The sequence below is a fragment of the Phocoena sinus genome, chromosome 11 (genome assembly GCF_008692025.1).
Source record: "Phocoena sinus isolate mPhoSin1 chromosome 11, mPhoSin1.pri, whole genome shotgun sequence".
In the NCBI taxonomy this organism is placed as follows: Eukaryota; Metazoa; Chordata; class Mammalia; order Artiodactyla; family Phocoenidae; genus Phocoena; species Phocoena sinus.
In genome coordinates this window covers 42,970,017-42,990,722 of record NC_045773.1, presented here as the reverse complement: position 1 = coordinate 42,990,722, position 20,706 = coordinate 42,970,017, and the positions used below count along the sequence as shown (strand labels likewise).

Genomic DNA, 20,706 nt, shown 5'->3' with positions numbered 1-20,706 from the left:
GACCCGTGAGCCATGGCCACTGAGCCTGCGCGTCCGGAGCCTGTGCTCTGCGGTGGGAGAGGCCACAACAGTGAGAGGCCCGCGAACCGCAAAAAACAAAACAAAACAAAACAACAACAACAACAACAAAAAGGACATTTTAAAAGACTTTAACCATTTTCATTTTACTGTATTATTTTCATACTCTTGTTTTTCTCATTTCTATTTAATGTGTGTGTGTGTGTGATAGAGAAAGTGCTATTTGCTGTGAAGGAATGCTTTGCTTTATCTTCTGCAAAGAATAGAAGATAGATTTAGTTTTGAGTTTGGCTACTAGGCTACATTTTGCAAATTTCTTAAGCCTGTATTATCTAATTGTTAAAGACAGAGAATTATTTTCCCCTCGGAAAAGACATAGTTTAGTGCTTTTTAAGCTCTTGCCCCTCCTTTTAATTCTTTGATATTTTGTTCTGGAATGATGCACCCTGCATTCTAGTGAGTCTTTAGGATTATATTCTGACTCACTAATCTTCCTTTCAACCATAACCAATCTAGGGTTTATCCTCTATATCAGGTTGCTCAAAGACATTTTTCTGTGCCTGGTAGTATTTTTCAGTTCTCTGCTCTGGGCCCTTTTAATTTTTTTTTTTTTTTTTTTTTTCTGATCAAGGTGTTGAGATTGAATGGTTAGGTGAACTCCTCCTGCATTCTGGTTTATGAACGATATTTATCTTTAGTTTTCAGAGCTGTTGTGTACTCCCCCCACTTCGGAGTTATGAGTATCTTAAAGAGAATTCAGAGGAGGAATTGCTTGACACTTCCTATTACTCTGCCATCTACCAAGAAGTCAATTTTGCTTTATTTTTTAACAGAATGGAAAATGATATTTATTCTCCATCCTGATGTCTCTTAGCTTGGTGACACTGGAGTGGAGGCCATGGAGGAGGGCAGAGAGAGGGGCAAAGGTAGAGTGAGGTTCACACTACAGTGGTAAATGTTTTTTTTTTTTTGTGGATTGCAGGGCATATTGTATCAAGCATGAAAATACATTTTAGTTCTTTGTAACCTCTGTAATTCCCTTGGACCATTCTTAAAAGTGTATCTCCAAGAAGAGGTAGCTTCCTTTTCTCATTTTTCTTTGTCTCGCTGTAGGTTTTCACTGGCATTTTCATGGCTGAAATGTGCCTAAAAATCATTGCGCTGGATCCCTACCACTACTTTCGTGGAGGCTGGAACATTTTTGACAGCATTGTTGCTCTTCTGAGTTTTGCAGAGGTGATAATAAACAGTATGTGTCCAGGAAAACAAAGTTGTATGTCACTTCGTTCCTTAAGAGTGGTAAGGCACTTTCTTTCCTTCTTTTTTTTTTTAAGGGGCTGTCAGGATGATAATCCAATTTAACCAGCTCTTTATTTATTTATTTGGTTGCACCGGGTCTTAGCTGTGGCAGACGGGCTCCTTAGTTGCAGCAGGCAGGCTCCTTAGTTGTGGCATGTATGTGGGATCTAGTTCCCTGACCAGGGATCGAACCTGGGCCCCCTGCATTGGGAGCGCAGAGTCTTATCCACTGCTCCACCAGGGAAGCCCTATACTGAATAACTTATCTGACAGGATTGAAGAGTCTTGAGTGAGTTCAGTAGCTAGTTTGGATTAAACTTTACCACCTTACCTTAACCTGAGAACCAAAACTGCACTCCTCCTCCCACCCAGGTCTTTAATACCTTTGTGAGTCCCAAGGCGTCTTCTCTCAGGTGAACCCCTACTTTCCTCCGTCTCCCTCCACAAGATGATCCTTCAGGCAACCAGATGCAAAATTGTGTCTTCTGGTATCAGGACTCTGCTCCTTGCTTCGTGTACAACCCCTCCAATGATCTCTTCCCCCACAGAGCTCTGAGCCAGGCATCCTCACAGCTGGGCTCACCAAGTGGGTGTAGACTACATAGCCCAGGACGGGGGTCGGGTGCTGCCTGCAGGTGTTATCTCACAGGGTCCCTCCTCATTGCTGCCAGTACCACATTCCTTTTCTGTAGTCTTTGCCCTCCATTCACGAACCATTGGAGGCATCCTGGCACCCTTTGCCAAGCATCTGATATGTACATGAGGGAAGGTTCAAAGGTGAGGAAAACACTGCCTACAAGGAGTTTGCAGTCTAGGGAAAATACAAGACAGGCCCAGAAATGACCATGAGGTAAAGTGGAGTGTGACAGACCCCACAAGAGGTATGGACAGAAATCACAGAGAAATCACATGTGGGAGGGTAATAGGGAAACCACAAAAGGTGACCTCTTGTCCACTTTCAGAGATTTACTTTTCTTTTTGGCATGGATAGGATTTCTAAGCCTGTAGAATCAGACATTTGATTCAGTTACTTAAGCATACATTTTATACTTGGCATATGTTAGAAAATCACACTGCTTAAAGTCAGGCGTTATTAGGCTGCTCCCTAAAGTTTTATTGGTGCTTGGGTGAGCAAAATTACATTTGCTTTACTATTGTTTAGGCTTATTACAGCCATGCTATGAGGCAAGGAGCTCTGTGGCATTGCCTGTGGATAAGAACAGAACCACAGTTTCTCCCTGAGATGCCCTCAGCTCCCCTCTAAGTAGACAGTTGTGGTCCTTCTCTTGTGATATAAGTCTTACTGATCTGCAGTATCGCCCAACCCCCCAAATAGTTGATACTTAACAGGATTGTACTTTGGAGTGAAACCACTGGTTTACATTGAAAGTTAGTATAAGAAATAATCTATGAAACTAGTTGCTGTGTTTTTTCTAAGGTTATTGTCTCCTATAAGGTCTGTAAGTTTCCATGGAGAAAATTTCTCGTGGAAAAAGAGAGTGTGTCTTGACTGGCTGATTGCCTTTTCTCTCCTAGGTACAAAACACCATGTTACTCTTGTCATCCTTATGACGTTTAGATTCAAACTTGTGACCTCAAATATATAATACAGGAGTTAGCAAACTTTATCTGTAAAAGGCCAGATGGTAAATATTTTCAGCCTTACAGGCCATATGGTTTCTGTCGAAACCACTCAGCTTTGCTATCGTAGTACAAAAGTAGCTGTAGACAGTAGAGAACGCATGTGTGTGGCTGTGTTCCGATAAAACTTTATTTATGGACATGGAAATTTGAACTTCATGCAATTTTCATGTGTAATGAAATATTTTAAAAAATTATTTCCAACCATTTAAAGATATAAAAAACATTCTTACCTCTCAGGCCATATAAAAGCAGGCAATGGGATGGATTTGGCCCTGGGGCCAAAGTTTTTGACCCTTGGTATATTATATAGGGTTCCAATACATTCATTATATTTAATAAGCATGTATGCTCAATTCCACCATCATGATCCCAAAGTCTTTATCATTTAAAATCTTAGACCAAAATATTCCATTTTTAAAACAAAAAGTAGATACAGGTGAATATTAGATTGGGACATGGAGTTGGTGACCATGTTTAGGATGGATCTGGCTTTGAAAAGATTTTTGAAAGTTATAAATGCTGTGGTTTGGGAACATGCCATTTAAATTATAGCTGAGCAGATGGAATTTGTTCTTAACTGGCTTTTCTTCCATTTTTGTTTATTGTCTGTTTTTACAGCTGAGGGTCTTCAAGTTAGCCAAATCCTGGCCAACTTTAAACACACTGCTTAAGATAATTGGCCATTCCGTTGGAGCCCTTGGAAACCTGACTGTGGTCTTGGCCATTGTGGTCTTTATTTTCTCAGTAGTTGGCATGCAGCTTTTTGGCTCTAAATTCAATTGCATAAAGAGTAATTCAAAGTCCCATGACCCTGCAGTCCCATGTTTACGACGCTGGCACATGGGGGATTTCTACCACTCCTTTCTGGTGGTATTCCGCATCCTCTGTGGGGAATGGATCGAAAACATGTGGGAATGTATGCAAGAAGCTAACCAAGCACTGTGCATTATTGTGTTTCTGTTGATCATGGTGATAGGAAAACTCGTGGTGAGTGTCTTAGTTTTGTTGTTGTTGTCATTGTGTTAAATACATGGACTAAACAAATGCATTGGCTTCTTTTGTAACACTTCACTAGTGAAAATTGTTACTCTAAGTATAGTATTATAAATGTAATGTTATACAATATTTTAAAATCTGCATTTGAATTTTGTTTGAAGACAGTACGGTAAGCATGAAAGAAAACCTTGTCACGTAGTGCTCATAAAGATGTCCCAATGTCTATCCTACTCCAGGTGGTTATTCAGATCGCCATTGATTGGCCGAGGTAGGGGTTTTTGACTTAATTTGTTCAATAGATGCAAAGAGATGTCCACTGAGGAAGGTTTCTTGTTGTTTAAAAGAAGAAGAAGGAGGAGAAGGAAGAGGAGGGGGAGGAGGAAGGAGGGATGAGGAAAAAAAAGTAGTCCTTTTTCTTCCTCTGGACCTTTTATGACCGTGACTCTTGGTAGAACTGCAAACATTATACAACCATGAGAAGAACTAAACTAAGACAAAGTAAGCACTGAGGAAGATAAAGGGAAGGTGGGACAAACCTATTGTCGAGTCATAATTGGTCCCCTGTTTAAAACGTTTCAAATATCTTGTCATGTGACATTTTCTTACTGTGTAAGCTGCCCTGAGTCTGTTACTTGCAGCTGGAAACATGGCTATTTATGGAGAGGCTAATTAGGTGTACACCAGTGAGGGTATGAAGAGACAGGAGACAGACAGGGATACCTGAGCATAAGTTCTTCAGAACTGAGTTGGGGCTATCATGCAAATATAATTAACAATCCGCATAGAAATAAAATTAACTCTCCTAAATACCTAATAAGTGATGTTGATAGACAGTAAGAGATACGAAAGATCAGAAGGGCAGGGTATCACCCAAGGGAGTGGGAAGGGAGCACTAAGAAAGGCTTTGTGGGAGACACAGTACTTGAGAAGGGCACTTAAGAGGCAAAGAGGACTTAGCAAATAGAGGAGAGCTTGAGCAAAGATTCGGACCTGGGAATTCTCCTGGTGAAGCTGAGGAAGAGTGACTAGACCCGTTAACACCCACAAGACACTTCTCCCAGAGAGCTGTATATGTTTGAGCTGGCGAGAGCCACAAACAAAAGAGATTTTAAAAAGCCTGCACAAGTATACCATCTCTCAAATTGCACAGACAGGAGAGGACCTCCTAGCACAGCAGTCTTAGACATCAGACCCATATCCCTGTGGGCAGTTCCAGAAAAAGTCCAACCTCATGATTCTGGCTGATCCCCAAGGAATATCCACGTTTGATTTTGCCACATGGTTTCACCATTCAGCCTTACCCTGGCCAGGGTCTACAATACGTGCTGCTTACACACAGACGGACTGGATATGTCTGTCTGCACCCTTTAACTTCAGTTTTTCTTTGGTCTTATCTTGATGCCCCTATTACTTCGTCAATCTTCTCTCCTTTTATTTATTTTACAGATGAACTTTCTTGGGAGGCAGAAGGACATAGAACTCTCATTTGATTTTGTTTTGGGTCTTGGGGAAAAGTTGTTGTGGAAACCTACTGTATTCTTTCCTTTGCTAAATTTTTCATTCTCCTTATGTCCCCCCTCCCTTTGCCCCTTCCCAGGTACTCAACCTCTTCATTGCCTTGCTGCTCAATTCCTTCAGCAATGAGGAGAGAGATGGACACTTGGAAGGAGAGGTCAGGAAAACCAAAGTCCAGTTAGCCCTGGACCGGTTCTGCCGGGCGTTTTGTTTTGTCATATATACTCTTGAGCATTTTTGTACCAAGTGGTGCAGGAGACAACATTTACCAAAGGAAAAAGAGGTGACAGAAGGCCCTGAGGCAGAGAGCAAAGGTGTCATTCCCCTGGTCATAGAGATGAGAAAGGGCCCAGAGACCTGGGAGGAGTTTGGTGTACTGACTTCCGCACCAAAGACCTTGAGTGTCGGGCATGATCGGACTTGGTTGGCCCCACTAGCAGAGGAAGAAGATGATGCTGAATCCCCTGGTGAAGATAAGGCACAGCCTATCACACAACCTGAGCCTGGAAAACAGGTATGAAGGTTCACACGTAGACTTAGAGGTTGTACAAAGCTAGAGTTGCCATAGGGCACTGGTTGCCTGCCCTGTTCTGAGCACTATGCAGAGATGATAAGGGTATAAAATGTGGCAGCTGCACATCCGGGACTGGTTCTGATCATGGTCCTGCACATGTGGCACAGGTGGGTGGTGTCAGAGGAGTTCAGAGGGGAACACGATCAGAGTGGGCTGGGGCAACAGGGGAATCAAGTGCCTTTGGTTTAGCCCTAAAAGAAGTATAGACTTTGAATTGGCTGAAAGGTGAGAAAGGGAGTGTGGAAGGTAAAGTGAATAGCACAAAAGGAGATTTTGTTTCTTATGTATTGCCTACCACCCTGGGAAGGATCACTTAGCCATAGCCGCTACCCCTGGTACTCGGAGGGGCAGTAGTCTCTCATCTCTCAGCCTCCCTCTTCCTTCATGGAACCTCTGCCCTGCAAACTAGCTGGAGTAAGGGTGATAAGGGCCCCAGTATTCTCAAACTTTTGAACCTGGAATAGAGTCTGTGTCCTATGAGTAGAAACTGAATTGAAAAAGGAAATCCAACTTCTTGGCCACATTCACCAGAAATTTAGCCTCTTCAACTCAGAGTTGGAGGAGATGAGAAAAGTTGGTAACCTGCACCTTCTGGTGAGATACATATCTCTTGATTGGGAGCTGAGGGTAAAGGGAGCCCCATCTTCTTGGTCACATCTGCCTAGAGTGGAGCTTCTGTCAAACTGAGCTGGGGGTGGGAAGGAAGAGAGCAGATCATGGCTCAAGTGACATAGACTCCTGCTGTTATTACTGAAATGTGTACTTCTTTTAGTAAATATTTCTTCATTTGCTGTATGCCCTTAGGACAATTTCCAGAAACTTAAATGATTTTTTATGAATATTTTCCACCACTTATGTTAATTTTCCTGTGGAGCATGTCTGCAGAGCTTCTTACTTTACTATCCAGGAAGCGAAATTCTGTATATCTTTTTTAAATTAAATTCTAAACTTGTTAATTTTAATGATGCTTTCAGATTACTATACTAATTTCACTTTTTTCTCAAATAAATTCACCTCCTTGTAGCTAATTTTTGAGGGATACTGGTTTTATGTTTGTCTCCTCATACATTTTGGAGTGTGAATTTGAAAACTCATCTTTGTGGGAGGATCTGTCCCCCTTTTTGCAGTCTAAGTTCTGTGGTATCTTTAATCGACCCTCCTAGAGGATCCATTTCAGAACTAAGTCTTGTATTGCCAACTTGGGATTCTTGTCTAATAGTGATACTAGGCATTTTGCAGATCCAGTCACTGAACCAGTGGCTCCCTTTGCCCGGGTCTTTTTTCTGAGGCTGTGCTTCCTCCTTCCTCTCTAGGTTTGCAGCTTTGTATAATTGTAATCCCAAGCATTGGCCACAGCTTCTTTTATTTATTTATTTATTTTTAACATCTTTATTGGAGTATAATTACTTTACAATGGTGTGTTAGTTTCTGCTTTATAACAAAGTGAATCAGCTATACATATACATATATCCCCATATCTCTTCCCTCTTGCGTCTCCCTCTCTCCCACCCTCCTTATCCCACCCCTCTAGGTGGTCACAAAACCACAGCTTCTTTTGACTTTCTCTCTTAAGTGCAAGAACTTCAACCCAGCCCATAGTTTCAAGCTTTGGACATAACTGTGGTTTCCTTCCTCACACGGGGCACTTTTATTCACCATTACCTGCTACATGCTTTAAATTGTTATTACTTTATATTTTTGTTCTGTGTCTGGTCCATAGATAATGTGTACCTGTTTATTGTGTGTATATGTTCAAAGGGGAAAAGTGTTCTTAAATCATGACCTTACAGTGTCAGATTCACAGGAACCCTCACATAGATTTTAGGATGAAACCTTCACTTAAGGTGTGACTTTGCATATATCCTTCTTGGATTTAGCTGCAGGTCATAAGACAAAATTTAGTTTTTATTTTTATGTTGTGATATATTTTCATATTTTCTTTATGTCTTTCAGTTACCTATTTAGCTAAGCCAACCCTCTGTACCCAACAGAGTGAAATATTATTTTCCAAGTTATTCTTCTAATATTTTATACATCTATTTTTACATCAGAATATCAGATGATTATGGATTTTAATTTTTACTATATTCTGACATTGTAATATTTTTTCAGGCATAACTAATTATGCCAGTACCATTTATTAAACAATTTATTATTTTGCCATTGAATTGAAAGGCTACAGTAAGTTTCACCTCTTAATTATTTGGTGAATTTTGTATCCAGACCATATTGTTTTGATTACATTACTTATGAGTAAGTTTTGTTATCTGTTTCCTATAGTAGTGTTCCAGAATTATTTTATGTTGACTTTTTCCAGGATCAGTTTTCAAAAGTAAAGCGAAAAATGTTAATAATGTAATAATTTTCATGACAAACAGAAAACCAAATAGAATTCAAACTTGTTTCATCTCAAGTGAGATGTCCAGGAGGAATATTAATTCTACTTGGGGTTTCTCAGTGTCAGGCCAGTGAACTCCATCAGAAGACCAAGGAGCCCACCAGTCCAGGAGCTCAGATTGTGGAAATGGACATATTCTCTGAAGGTGATCCTTATCTGTTGGTACAGAATCCCCGAAAGGTAATTTTCCCAGGGTGTTCCCAGAAGAAACATGGCTCATCCATACACCTTCTCCAAGATAGCCGCTGTGGAAAAATATCAAGATTAGTACAAGGCAAACTGCCAGAATTAGATCTTAAGCAAAGGTCTAGGCCAGGGTTTCTCAACCTCTCCACTATGACATTTGGGACAGGATAATTCTGTGTTATGTGGACTATTCTGTGTATTGTAGGGTGTTCAGCAGTACTCTGGCCTCTACCCACTAGATGCCCATAGCATCCCCCCATTGTAAAAATAAAAAATGTCTTTAGACATTGACAAAATGTCTCCTAAAGGGTAAAATCAATGACATTGCCAAAATGTCTACTGGAGGGTAAAATCAACGAGCAACACTGTTCTAGGCCTATTATTCTGGGAGTTGAGGTAGCTGACAGTTTCAGTCTCAGTAAAGTAGCATCCTTCTCATCACCTGGCTTCCATATTTGGGGTTAGTCAGCAGATCAGGTAAGATTTGGAGGGAGGAAAAGGTTGAGGCACTGTGTCTTCATGTGCCTTATCTTTCATCAACCAAGGGAGAGCAGTTAGAGAATTCTTTCCTGAAGTCAGGGCTGGTCAGAACATTTAGGAAAGAACACAACAAGAGGTATACTTTCTAGACACCCCTCATACCTTTGCCTAGCTAATTTCATGCATAAAAAGTCATAAAATAAAGTATTAGGTATTAACCATGGTGACAGAGGGTGTTGGAAAGTGATTCCCCCTTTCTTTGTTCTGATGTACAGAAGTCTGATGCTACGAGTGTGCTCTCAGAATGTAGCACCACTGGTCCACAGGATCCCTTTAGGCGGGTACTTGAAATGGTTCCCAAAAAGGAACCAGAGAGATGTTTGCCCAAAGGTAAGTGGCAGTATTCCTACATTCAGTTCATGGAATTTTTGGATGGGATTCTGTTATTTTTTGAAGATCTATGGTTTTGATAGATGCCTTCTTTCTGCTTCTACTGGAGACAAAAGTGAGGCGTCTTCCCTGGATTCTTGGGACCATTTCAGGAAATTCTTTTTTTTTTTTTTTTTTTTTTTTTTTTGCGCCACGCGGGCCTCTCACTGTTGTGGCCTTTCTCGTTGTGGAGCACAGGCTCCAGACGCGCAGGCTCAGCGACCATGGCTCACGGGCCTAGACGCTCCGCGGCATGTGGGATCTTCCCGGACCAGGGCACGAACCTGTGTCCCCTGCATCGGCAAGCGGACTCTCAACCACTGCGCCACCAGGGAAGCTCTCAGGAAATTCTTGATTTAGGTGGGGTCAACTTGTACAGCCCAAGTACCAGGGCAGAAAATCTAGAAAACTTTCCCAGAAAGCCCACTGGGCCGGTATTTTTGCCACTTGGTAGAGTTCCCAGTACATCAATTGTCAGGATGTACTAGAGGTCATAGACCAAGAGAACTTGACCATAAGTCTGGGGTTGACTAGAGCCCTTGACAGGCCCTCAACTCATCTCTCAAGATTTTTCTCTGGGAGCAAGGGTCCAAGATAGTGGCGTAGGAAGTCCCTGAGCTCACCTCCTTCCATGGACACACCAACTGTACACCTACTTATAGAGCAGTTCCTCCTGAAAAAGACCTGAGGGTTGATTGAACAGCTACTGCACATAGAAAGACCACATAGAAACAGGTAGGAAAGACGGAGACATGGTATCCATGGGAATCCCACCCCAACTTAGTGACCTACAGTAGGAAGGAATATGGCTACGGGGCCAGAGCACAGACTCACCTACCTTGGGATGCAGCAAGAAAACAGCAGTTTAAAGGGCATCTAGACTATACTGGAAGGAAATCCATGTACTAACCCTAGAGCTTCTCCCAAATGAGCAGGGAAGTACTGGAGCCCTCTGTGGGGTCAGAGGCACCAGAGAGGGCCTTTGAGTTACCCCTAGAACTCCCCCTAGCCCTCACTCACTCCAGCTCTAGCTACCCGACCAAGACAGCCTTGGCCTCAGCACTCCCCAGGGACTGACTCCAGCCCAAGCCCTCTCTAACCCCAGCTGCCCCGCCTGGGTGGACTTAGGAGGAGTGCTCCCCAGAGATTGCCCCTGGCAAGCTCCAGCCCCAGTTGCCCTGCTAAAGCTGCCAGGTGCAAGCCATCTACACAGGATACTCACACACGAGTCCACTCCTTCGAGACCAAGATAGGTAGCTGTTTAACCTAGTTCATAGAAACAAAAACTGAAAGTCGTAATGAGGAGATAGAGAAATGTATTCCAAATGAAAGAGCAAAATAAAGCCCCAGGAAAAACCCTAAAGAAACAGAGGTAAGTAATTGACCTAATAAAGAATTCAAAGAGATGATCATAAGAATTCTGACCAAACTAGGGAAGAAAATGAACTTCATCCCAGTAAGAACTTCAACGAAGACTTAGAAAATGTAGGAAAGAATTGAATAATACAATAATAATACAATCCACACCAAGACACATTATAATTAAAATGTCAAAAATTTGAATCTATTGTGCCATTCCCTTTGCTCTGCAAAGTTTCTGCTGAAAAATCATCTGACAGTCTTATGGAGGTTCTCTTGTGTAAAGCTAGTTCTTTTTCTCTTGCTGCTTTTAAGAGTCTCTCTTTATCTTTAATTTTTTGACATTTTCATTATAATGTATCTTGGCATGGATCTCTTTGGGTTCATCTTGTTTGGGAACCTCTGTGTTCCCAATCTCCAAACTTGGATGTCTGTTTCCTTCCCCAGGTTAGGGAAGTTTTCAGCCATTATTTCTTCAAATAAGACTTTTGTCCCTTTTCTCCTTCTGAGGCCCCTATAATGCTAATGTTAGTATGCTTGATGTTGTCTCAGGGATCCCTTAAACTCTTCACATTTAAAAAAATTCTTCTTTTTGCTGTTCTGATTGGGTGATTTCCACTCCCCTGTCTTCCGGATCACTGATTTCATTCTTCTGCATCCTCTAATCTGTTAATTCCCTCCAGTGCATTTTTCATTTTAGTTATTGTATTCTTCAGTTCTGATTGGTTCCTTTTTGTATTTCCTATAGTTCTGTATCTTTGTTGAATTTCTCACTGAGTCAGAACTGGCACATTATGACTCCTTTTCTGCTCTGTTGGCCAAATGTTGTCACATGGCTGAGCCCAGATTCAAGGGGTTGGAAAAAGGCTCCACCTCTTTAGTTGGAGGATTTTCAAAGTCACATGGTGTGTACAAGGAGGGGTGAAGAGTTGGGCTATTAATGCACATGTATTATAGACACTAATGATAGTGATGCTAATTCCTTGCAGGCCTGAATTACTGTTCTCCATGCTGTACTATGGACAAGAGGAAGTCCCCCTGGATCATTTGGTGGAACCTGCGGAAAACCTGCTACCAAATAGTGAAACACAGCTGGTTTGAGAGCTTTATTATCTTTGTGATTCTGCTGAGCAGTGGGGCACTGGTAAATTATCATGGTCTTGTTGGGGACATTGGGGATCAAGGCAGCTGGGTAGCTTCATTCTGACTTGGCCCCTCATGGGGCTGTGAATGTGGGGAGGCCAAGAAGAAGTGGGATCTCTGCTGTTGTATCCCCTTAGGGGACAGGGTTTTGCACAACAGGTTCTGGAGGAACGCTACAACTGGGAAATCCCCAAGCCGAAGATGCTTTACCTGTGGGAAGGATGACCCAAATTGGCACTTTTTCTTTTTCTTCCTTCCTCCCTCCCTCCCTCCCTCCTTTCCTTCCTTCCTTCCTTCCTTCGCCCCCCCTTTCCTACCAGGGATTGAACTCGTGCACCCTGCAATGGAAGTGTGTAGTCTTAACCATTGGACCGTCAGGGAAGTCCCCAAATAGGCACTTTAAAGTGGCTATTGGAGTCTTGCTCTTGGCTCCAAGTCTGTCCATCATTCATGGTGGATTTCTAGACATTTTCACTGTATCCTACACGTTTCCTCCTCTAGACGGCAATGCTCCTATTCTCTTTTTTTCTGAAGACCATAGTGCTGCTTTCTAAAAGGTAAAACATTAGGAGGAGAAGTCAACAGGGACCAGATTAGGATATAAGTTACCTTGGTATTTTTCACCACTCATGATCCCTTGAGAGGAGAGACAAAGAGATACCACTTTATCCTTCTAAATTGAGGTATGGTGTGATTTCCAGTGAGGTTTGGGAATAACTAAATCCATCAGCCTCCCTAGCCATATAGTCATAAATTCCTTTCTGCTCTCTCTTCTCACCTTGTAGTCCATCTTTCCTCCTCTGCACATATATCCTCACCTTGGGCAACAGTATGCTCTCTCTTATCACCTACATGTTTCTCTCTTTCCCTCCCATTGTGTTCTGTGTCTCCTCTTAAAATGGCCATAATATAAAACTAAATTCTCTTATTATTTGTCATGTCAAGTGAATGGAGTACTGAGCTATCCCTTATGGATTTAGAGTCACAGAACATTTCACAAGTTGCTAGGAGGGACAAGGACATGTCTTGTTCCTACACTCCTGCCTTCCTGGTTAGCGCTTTACACCTGTGTAATCTCTAGGTGAAAGGAGAAGAGCACACATGGGGGCCCACCAGAGCCTGTGATCAACAGACGTCCCCATTTACCTGCTTACTGCAATATAAATTGTCCCTGAAACAAAAAAGAAAATTTCCCTAAGACCATCCCAGAGAACTCCCTTGATTAATTTTTATCGCTCACCCTGTAGGGTTCCCTGTAATCTTCTGGTGATTACATCTCACCAGCTGTCTACACTTCCAAAAGACAGCATTCTTGCATTTATTCCACAAATGGTCATTGTTGTTAGTCAGTAGAACACGCCCTGTGTTAGTCAGTAGAAAAGCAGTGGTGTTGTCACAAGGTCACAGACACACACCCCATGCACCGTGTGAGAAAACTTATAATCAGAAAAGTAGCAGAGGGCACACAGTCCTCCTAGTTCTCATCTGCCTTCACATGAGGCAAACGTAGGCTGGGCAGAGTGATACTGAGCACACAATGCAGAGGGTTCCAGGAGAGGGACCCAGGCCCTGTTTCACTACACGTATTTATAGAGAAATGGAGACAAGAAACATCTAGTCCCTCACCACCGTATGTGGCATATGAACCAGCAGCCTCATATCACCTGGCAGCTTATTAAAAATGCAGAGTCTTGGGCCCACCCCAGACCGGCTGAATCAGAATCTAAGTGATTTGGGGCTCATTAGAGTTTGAGAAGCTCTGATTTGGGCAACTACTTAATAATGGGAGCTTCCTGGATTAGGAAATGGCCTAGTTATATTATGGGAGCTTCTAAAGCTCAGTTGCTGATATCGGCCTGCTCTTCCATTGGGCAAACTCAGACCTGCTGAGCCAGCTTGTTGCTAAGTTTTCAAAATGAGAGAGGAAATGAGCTTCCAACACCACTCAGATATGTCTCTCCTCAAGAGGCAAACAGACAATCCCTGACCTTCAGGAGCTTGGAGGCTAGTAGCGAAGACAGATGGAGTCCAGAAAATTATAGACCAGGGCCATAGTGATACAGTCAGAGAAGCAGTGGGTGACATGGGGCCATGTAGGATGGCACCTAACCTATTCCTGTGGAAGAAGGACAGTTTCCTATAGAAGATATAAGCTAAGCTGAGATCTTAAATGCTGACCAGGAGCCAGTGGGGCAGAGGAGGAGATGAAGGGCCTTCTTCAGTCAAAAGCCCACTTGGGGGTTGGAAGTGAGACTGTTTTATTCTTTATTCTTTTTCCCTAGGGTTGTGGGACTGTGGGATTACCTTAGTCCCTGACAGCAGGGCTGATTTCTTTCTTGCCTTCATTTGGCATTGCCTGCCAAATAACTTGGCAGGTTTAGTACCTCTTCTCCCTTTTCTTTCATCCTCATTAACACTGTAAAGACCAAAAGGACAGCTTATACCCTAGTAATATAGACCCTGAAGAGTCACACGCACACATACTTCAGGTGAAGGAAGTTTGGATGTAGCATGGAAAAGCGTCTCTCCAAAAGCTTGGATATCTAATTTTCATAAATCACACTTAATGAAATTTAATATTCTAGGTAATTTACATTGGGAGCTCTAGCCCACTGCTTCCCAAACTTTTGCAAATCATGGTTCACATACAAAATGATCACATCTGTAGGGAACACTGGCGTAACGGCTGATGCTGTTTGTGGTGGAAGATGACGAGCCTCAGGGTTGGCAGGATCCAGAGTGTGGGCTAAGGTATTTGGACTTGATGTTATAAGCAACAAAGAGCCACTGAAATAGAGCCATCCAGGTAACTAGGGGGATGAGAGAGATGGTGTATGCCACTGGGAGGTTCTGGAAAAGTTGGCAAGATATTGTTGGCAAGAGTTGAAAGGATTAGGAAGACCAGGAAATAATGTGATGAATATTTTTTTTTTTTTAAGATTTTTAAAAAAAATATTCCAGGAGCCAGTGATGAGAGCCTGGGGAACTATAGTGGCAACAGAAATCTAGAAATAGGATTTTCCTTCTTCTGGTTTTACTTACTCAAGGAATTTTTTCTATTGGAAAAGTTCAGCCTTAATACCTTTTGTACAAAACCTTGTCACCAAGAGAGGTACTAGTTTATTCAAATAAGGAAGAAAAATAAAAGGTACAGTCAGCAAAGAGTTCAACTTGGCCTATGGATGTGCTTTATCATTTCAGGTATTTGAAGATATTTACCTTGGTACACAACCCAAAATCCAAACAATACTTAATTGTACTGACAGTATTTTCACATACATTTTTATCTTGGAGATGGGTCTGAAATGGGTGGCCTTTGGATTTAGGAAGTATTTCACCAGTGCCTGGTGCTGGCTCGATTTCATCATTGTGATTGTAAGTTTACCATCTCTGTGTCCCATGCAGGTGGGGGTTGAGGGGTGGATGGGTAGGGGTGGAGGAGGGGATCACGTGGGTGCTGCTTTTCCTGTGTGCCTTATATGAGTGCCTCTCCAAAATATTTTTCTTCACATTCATCCATCAGCAGTCCAGCCTTTCCTTGTTCCCATTCCTCATACGCTGCATCTCATACGCTCACCACCTCAACCCTTTCCATGATAGTACTCATTCACTTCTCTCCATAAGCACTGCTTATGTCTGATGTAAATCTAGGATAACTTTGCATATTCTCTACTTTTATTTCTCCTTCCAACTTTTCATTTCTTTTCAAAACTTCTCAAAGCAGGTCAGCAGCGAGCAGATTAGACTGGTCTCCATCTTGATTGTCAAGCAACAAAGAGGATTATTCACATACATTTTTTCATTTAATCTGAACAACAATGTTCCAAGTTAAGCAGACCTATATATCACCTACCACATTACAGACAAGGAAACCTGAAGCTCAGAGGGTTAGCAATTTGTTTCAGGTGAAATTGGAATTCACACTTTGGTCTGTATGATGCTAAGGCCAGTAGTAGTAATAGTAGATCACATTTTTCCACTGCTTTCTCTGTACCAGAGAAAGCAGTACTTTGCCATATGCCTCATATGCATTCTATCTTTTAGTTATCACAGCCTTTCCGTGTGGTTATTGTTATTTTTCCCAGATACAAAGGAGTAAACTAAGTCATAGAGAGGCTAAGAAACATGTTCAAGGTTGCCCAGCTAGAAGTGACAGAGGTGAGACTCAAACCTAGTAAGCCTCACTCCAAAGCCCTTGATTTTAACATCTATCTATATCCTTGCTACCATGACCTAATTTGTTAGACTTTGTCCCTGCTATCTAAGGAAGTAGATATGACAAATGCATAGCATAAGCTGTGTGGTCAGCACACCACACTGGAGAGCCATAGTTTTGTTGGTGGGCACAAATAAGCTGTGTGGTTCAGGAATTTCAGAAAAGCATCAGTGCCGTTGGAGCTCCAACACAAGCAACCCCATGATCATCATGTCGATCCCTGTGAGTTTCCAGAATGCTAATCACTCTGTACCCATTATCTTATTAGATTATAGTGAAAAATGCATAAGACAATGGAAAGATTATTGGTATTTCTGATCTAGGACCTGTGGTTTACTGGCCTAAACTTAGGAGACTGATTCTAAATCTTCTTTGTTTACTCTCTTTCTGTGTAACCTCAAGCAAAGTGCTTGAAGTTTTGACATAAATTTTCATATGGGTAAAAATGAGAGTGTAGATGCTAAATTGCCCAAATTTGACCAGATACAAAATTGAAAACATAAATCTAACAATAACCATTTAAATATCAAAACAGTAGTTGAATGCCACACTTTCAAAAAGGATATTAGGCCCAGGTGGTTTTGAAAACAAGTTTAGCAAACTTCCAAGGAGCAGTGGCTATAGACTGAATGTTTGTGTCCCACCCCTACTCCAAATTTGTATGTTGAAACCTAATCTCCAGTGTTTTGGTGTTTGGGAGGTGACTAGGACATTTATTCCTGAACCCTCATGAGTGGGATTAGTGATCTTATAAAAGAGACCCCCACAGGGTTTTCTCACTCCTTCTGCCATGTGAAGACAGGGAGAAGATGGCTGTCTATGAACCAGGAAATGGGCCCTCAACCAGACACTGACTGCCAGCATCTTAATCTTGGACTTCCCAGCCTCCAGACTGTGAGAAATTTCTATTGTTTATACATCCAGGCTATTGTATGGTATTCTGTTATAGCAGCCTGAACTGACTAAGGCGAGCAGTTAACTCCAACCTTGTTTAAATTGTTACAAAGAACAGAAAAAGAGGGGAGGCTCACAAACTTATTTAATGAGACAAACATAAAGTTGACAATGAAATGAATGGAACAGAAATGAGTAGAGCAAGAAAAGAAATAATCCTGTAAATATATATCTCTATAAATCCCAGAGAAAGCACTCAATAAGTGTGGTCTGGGGCTTCCCTGGTGGCGCAGTGGTTGAGAGTCTGCCTGCCGATGCAGGGGACACGGGTTCGTGCCCCGGTCCGGGAAGATCCCACATGCCGTGGAGCGGCTGGGCCCGTGAGCCATGGCCACTGAGCCTGCGCGTCCAGAGCCTGCGATCCGCAACGGGAGAGGCCACAACAGTGAGAGGCCCGCGTACCGCAAAAAACAAAACAAAACAAAACAAAAACAAAAACAAAAAAACAATAAGTGTGGTCCACTATTACTATTATCAGCCTTAGCATCATACAGACCCAATTCCACGTGAAACAAGTTGCTGATCCTCTGAGCTTCAGGCTTCCTTATCTGTAACATGGTAGTGATGTACAACACTGCCTAATTCAGGGCATTGTCATGCGGATTAAATGAGAGAGAGTGTATGTGAATACTCCTTTTATGTTGCTTGTTACTCAAGATTATATAAAATGATCTTTATAATTGTGGAGTAAGAAAATGCAAACACAACCACAAATACATACGTACATACATATAGACATAAGTTTACCTATTTCAAAATGTAAAACTTTCTTTTTTTTTTGTTCAACAATACCATAATTATAGTTAAAGACAGGCTAGACCCTGGAGACAGTATTTGCCATATACATAACAGATAGTTATTGTCTACAGTATGTAAATACTCCCTACAGATCAACAAGAAAAAGACAACCCAGTGTAAGAATGGGAGAAGGATGAAAATAGGCAATTCACAGAAGGAGCTCAAATTGCTAATAAATGTATAAAGAAATACACACTAGTCATATCACCAGTTAGCACAGAAGTGCATATTAAAATGAGACACTTCTTTTTACTCATCAGATAGACAAAAGTTTTTAAGTTGGATAATATCTAATATGAGAAAAATTTAGGAAAATGGAATTTTTAGTCACTGCTAACTATCGTACAGTCAGTTTGTGGAAAATTTTGCACTCTTAAGTAAAATTACAAATGAGCCCAATTTACAAACCCAGAAATACCACTTCTAGTTATACATTTAAGGAAAACTTTTGTGTATGTACCCAGGAAAAATGCACGTCTCTCCAGTTTGCTATTGTTCATAGTAGCAAAGAAATGGAAATAATTTATATATTCACCAAGAGGGAATGAGTTAATAAAATATGAATATTTATATGCTGTAATATTTCATAACAGTTAAAAGGAGCAAACCATGAGAATATATATCAACATGATAGGAATCTCAAAAACATAGTGTGGAGTGATAAATGCAAATTAGGTAGAAATAAAATAAAACTAGTGAAGACTTCCCCCCTGGAAGAATGCCATAGAGTGGGAAAGAATGTGGATGTTTTTATGTTTGCGTGTCTCATCAATGTCTCCCAATTGGTGGAACAGAGACCGGGGGTGAAGTTCCAGGCGAAAGGGTGTACAATGCCCCTCTAGGAACATCTTCCCCACCCATGGTAACAGTCTTTTAGTAAAGCCAGAACTGCTAAGCTTTGCCATCCTTTTCCCTCTGGCTAGGAACAAAGTAGGTGTATTTGTGGAAAAGCTGATTAAATAGGTCTCCCAACAGGCAATGCTGTCACAAACAAAAGAACAAAAACACCTACTTGAAAAAACCATTATAAATAAACACATTTTGAATTGGTGGTGATTTTTTAAAGTTGGTTACAAATTTTAAAATCTGGTTATTCTGTCATATTCACTCAATTTCTCTCAATTTGCAAATATTTTACTTTTACAATGAGATTGACAGGATAATTCACTTCCTGTCATGCTGAGCCACTCCCCTTCTAAGCTGAGCCTCTGAAGGGTCTGCATAATCAATAAGAATGGCTGAAGATCTGCAAATAGTGGCCTTCAACTTAAGCTCAGCAGGTTTGTTGAGTTTTAAGTTAGTGTATTTACGGAGTTTTCCAATCCTCAGTCCTCTCCCATTGGGAAGAAGTACGTTAGGAGAGAAAATTGGATTTAATTCTCCAAAAGGGAGCTATTTGAATGGAGGGAAATATTAGCAAACAAAGAATTATTTCTTCATAACTTGATTTTGATATCATTTCAAACATATGGAAAAATTGCAAGAAGTAGTGTAAAGAATCCCTTACACTCTTCCCCCAGATTCACCAGTTGTTAGCATTGCAGCCCATCTGCCTTATCATTTTTTCTATTTTTTTCCCCCTAAACTGCTTGAGATTAAGTTGCAGGCATCACACTCCACTAGCCCTCAACATTTCAGTGTGTATTTCCTAAGAACAAGGATATTATCTCACACAGTCACAATACAGTTATCAAGGTTAGGAATTTAACATGATCCAATACTAAAACCCACATCCATTTTCAAATTTTCTCAATTGTCACAAGGTTCTTTATGGCTAATTCACCCTACCCACACACCATCACCTTTCCCCCCACCGTAATCCAGGATCAAACTCAGGACCTCACATGACTTATCATTGTCATGTCTCTTTGGTTTCCTTTAATTCACAACAATGTCTCAGCTTTTCTTTGTCTTTCATCAAGCAGATCATGTAAGTGCATTGTTCTCACCCATATGGGCTGTAGCTTTGCCAGGCAAGGAGGAAAATAGCCTCTCACCTGCCCTCCCCTTCCAGCAGGGTCTGGCTGGTTTCTGTGTCTGGATAATCCACTGTGGGCGCAATGAGTTTGCCTCTCAGAAAGACAGCTCTTAATCCCCACTGGGTTCTCTGGGCACCAGGTCAGGTGCACTACCTGTGGCTTCTTTTCCCACGAGGTCTCTGTGACCAGTCTCATCGACTTAAAGGTCTTGAAGTCCTTCCGGATTCTGCGAGCGCTGAGGCCTCTGCGAGCGCTGTCCCAGTTTGAAGGAATGAAGGTATGTTCTTTAGATGGATGGGAGGAAAGTCAGCTAGCAGGGAAAGGCAGAGAAGCCAACTGCTCTTCTTGGGCTGGGCTTCCCTTAAGTTGCCAAGCTTTTCCTGGACTCCTTCCCATCCAGCCCACTGCTTAGAATTTCAGAGATGGAGAAAAGTCTAAGATACAGTCTTCACCTAGAAGTGCTTCTGTGACAGCCGAGATGGGCTCTGGCTTCCCTTCAATCCTAGGGTAGGTGTCCCATAAGTCTCGTAACACCATCATCAGAGGACACTTCTCAAGTGATCCTGTGGCAACAGAAAGGACCCATTATGTATGGAGCTGAGAGCAGGGCTTGCTGTGGGGTGTGGGTTCGGGGCTGGAATGTAAAGACGGGGCTCCAAGAAATCCAGCCCCACACGTTAGGCTCATCCTGGGAAGATCAAGAGCTTGTTGAGTCTCA

At 41.8% G+C, this 20,706-nt stretch overlaps 1 protein-coding gene across 5 annotated transcripts in view; it reads left to right on the top strand.

The window, feature by feature from the left end:
• Positions 1–20,706, top strand: part of SCN11A (sodium voltage-gated channel alpha subunit 11) — a 130,296-nt gene that overhangs the window by 90,865 nt on the left and 18,725 nt on the right. For all 5 annotated transcript variants that reach the window (XR_004352264.1, XM_032649419.1, XM_032649418.1 and 2 more), the window contains exons 17-24: positions 1,132–1,317; positions 3,580–3,948; positions 5,555–5,986; positions 8,505–8,624; positions 9,386–9,500; positions 11,888–12,042; positions 15,243–15,416; positions 20,164–20,265. Coding sequence is in view for 4 of the 5 variants with exons in the window: in XM_032649419.1 (XP_032505310.1) it covers positions 1,132–1,317; positions 3,580–3,948; positions 5,555–5,986; positions 8,505–8,624; positions 9,386–9,500; positions 11,888–12,042; positions 15,243–15,416; positions 20,164–20,265 (1,653 nt within the window). In the remaining variant the exon portion in view is untranslated. The remainder of the gene's footprint in view (positions 1–1,131; positions 1,318–3,579; positions 3,949–5,554; positions 5,987–8,504; positions 8,625–9,385; positions 9,501–11,887; positions 12,043–15,242; positions 15,417–20,163; positions 20,266–20,706) is intronic.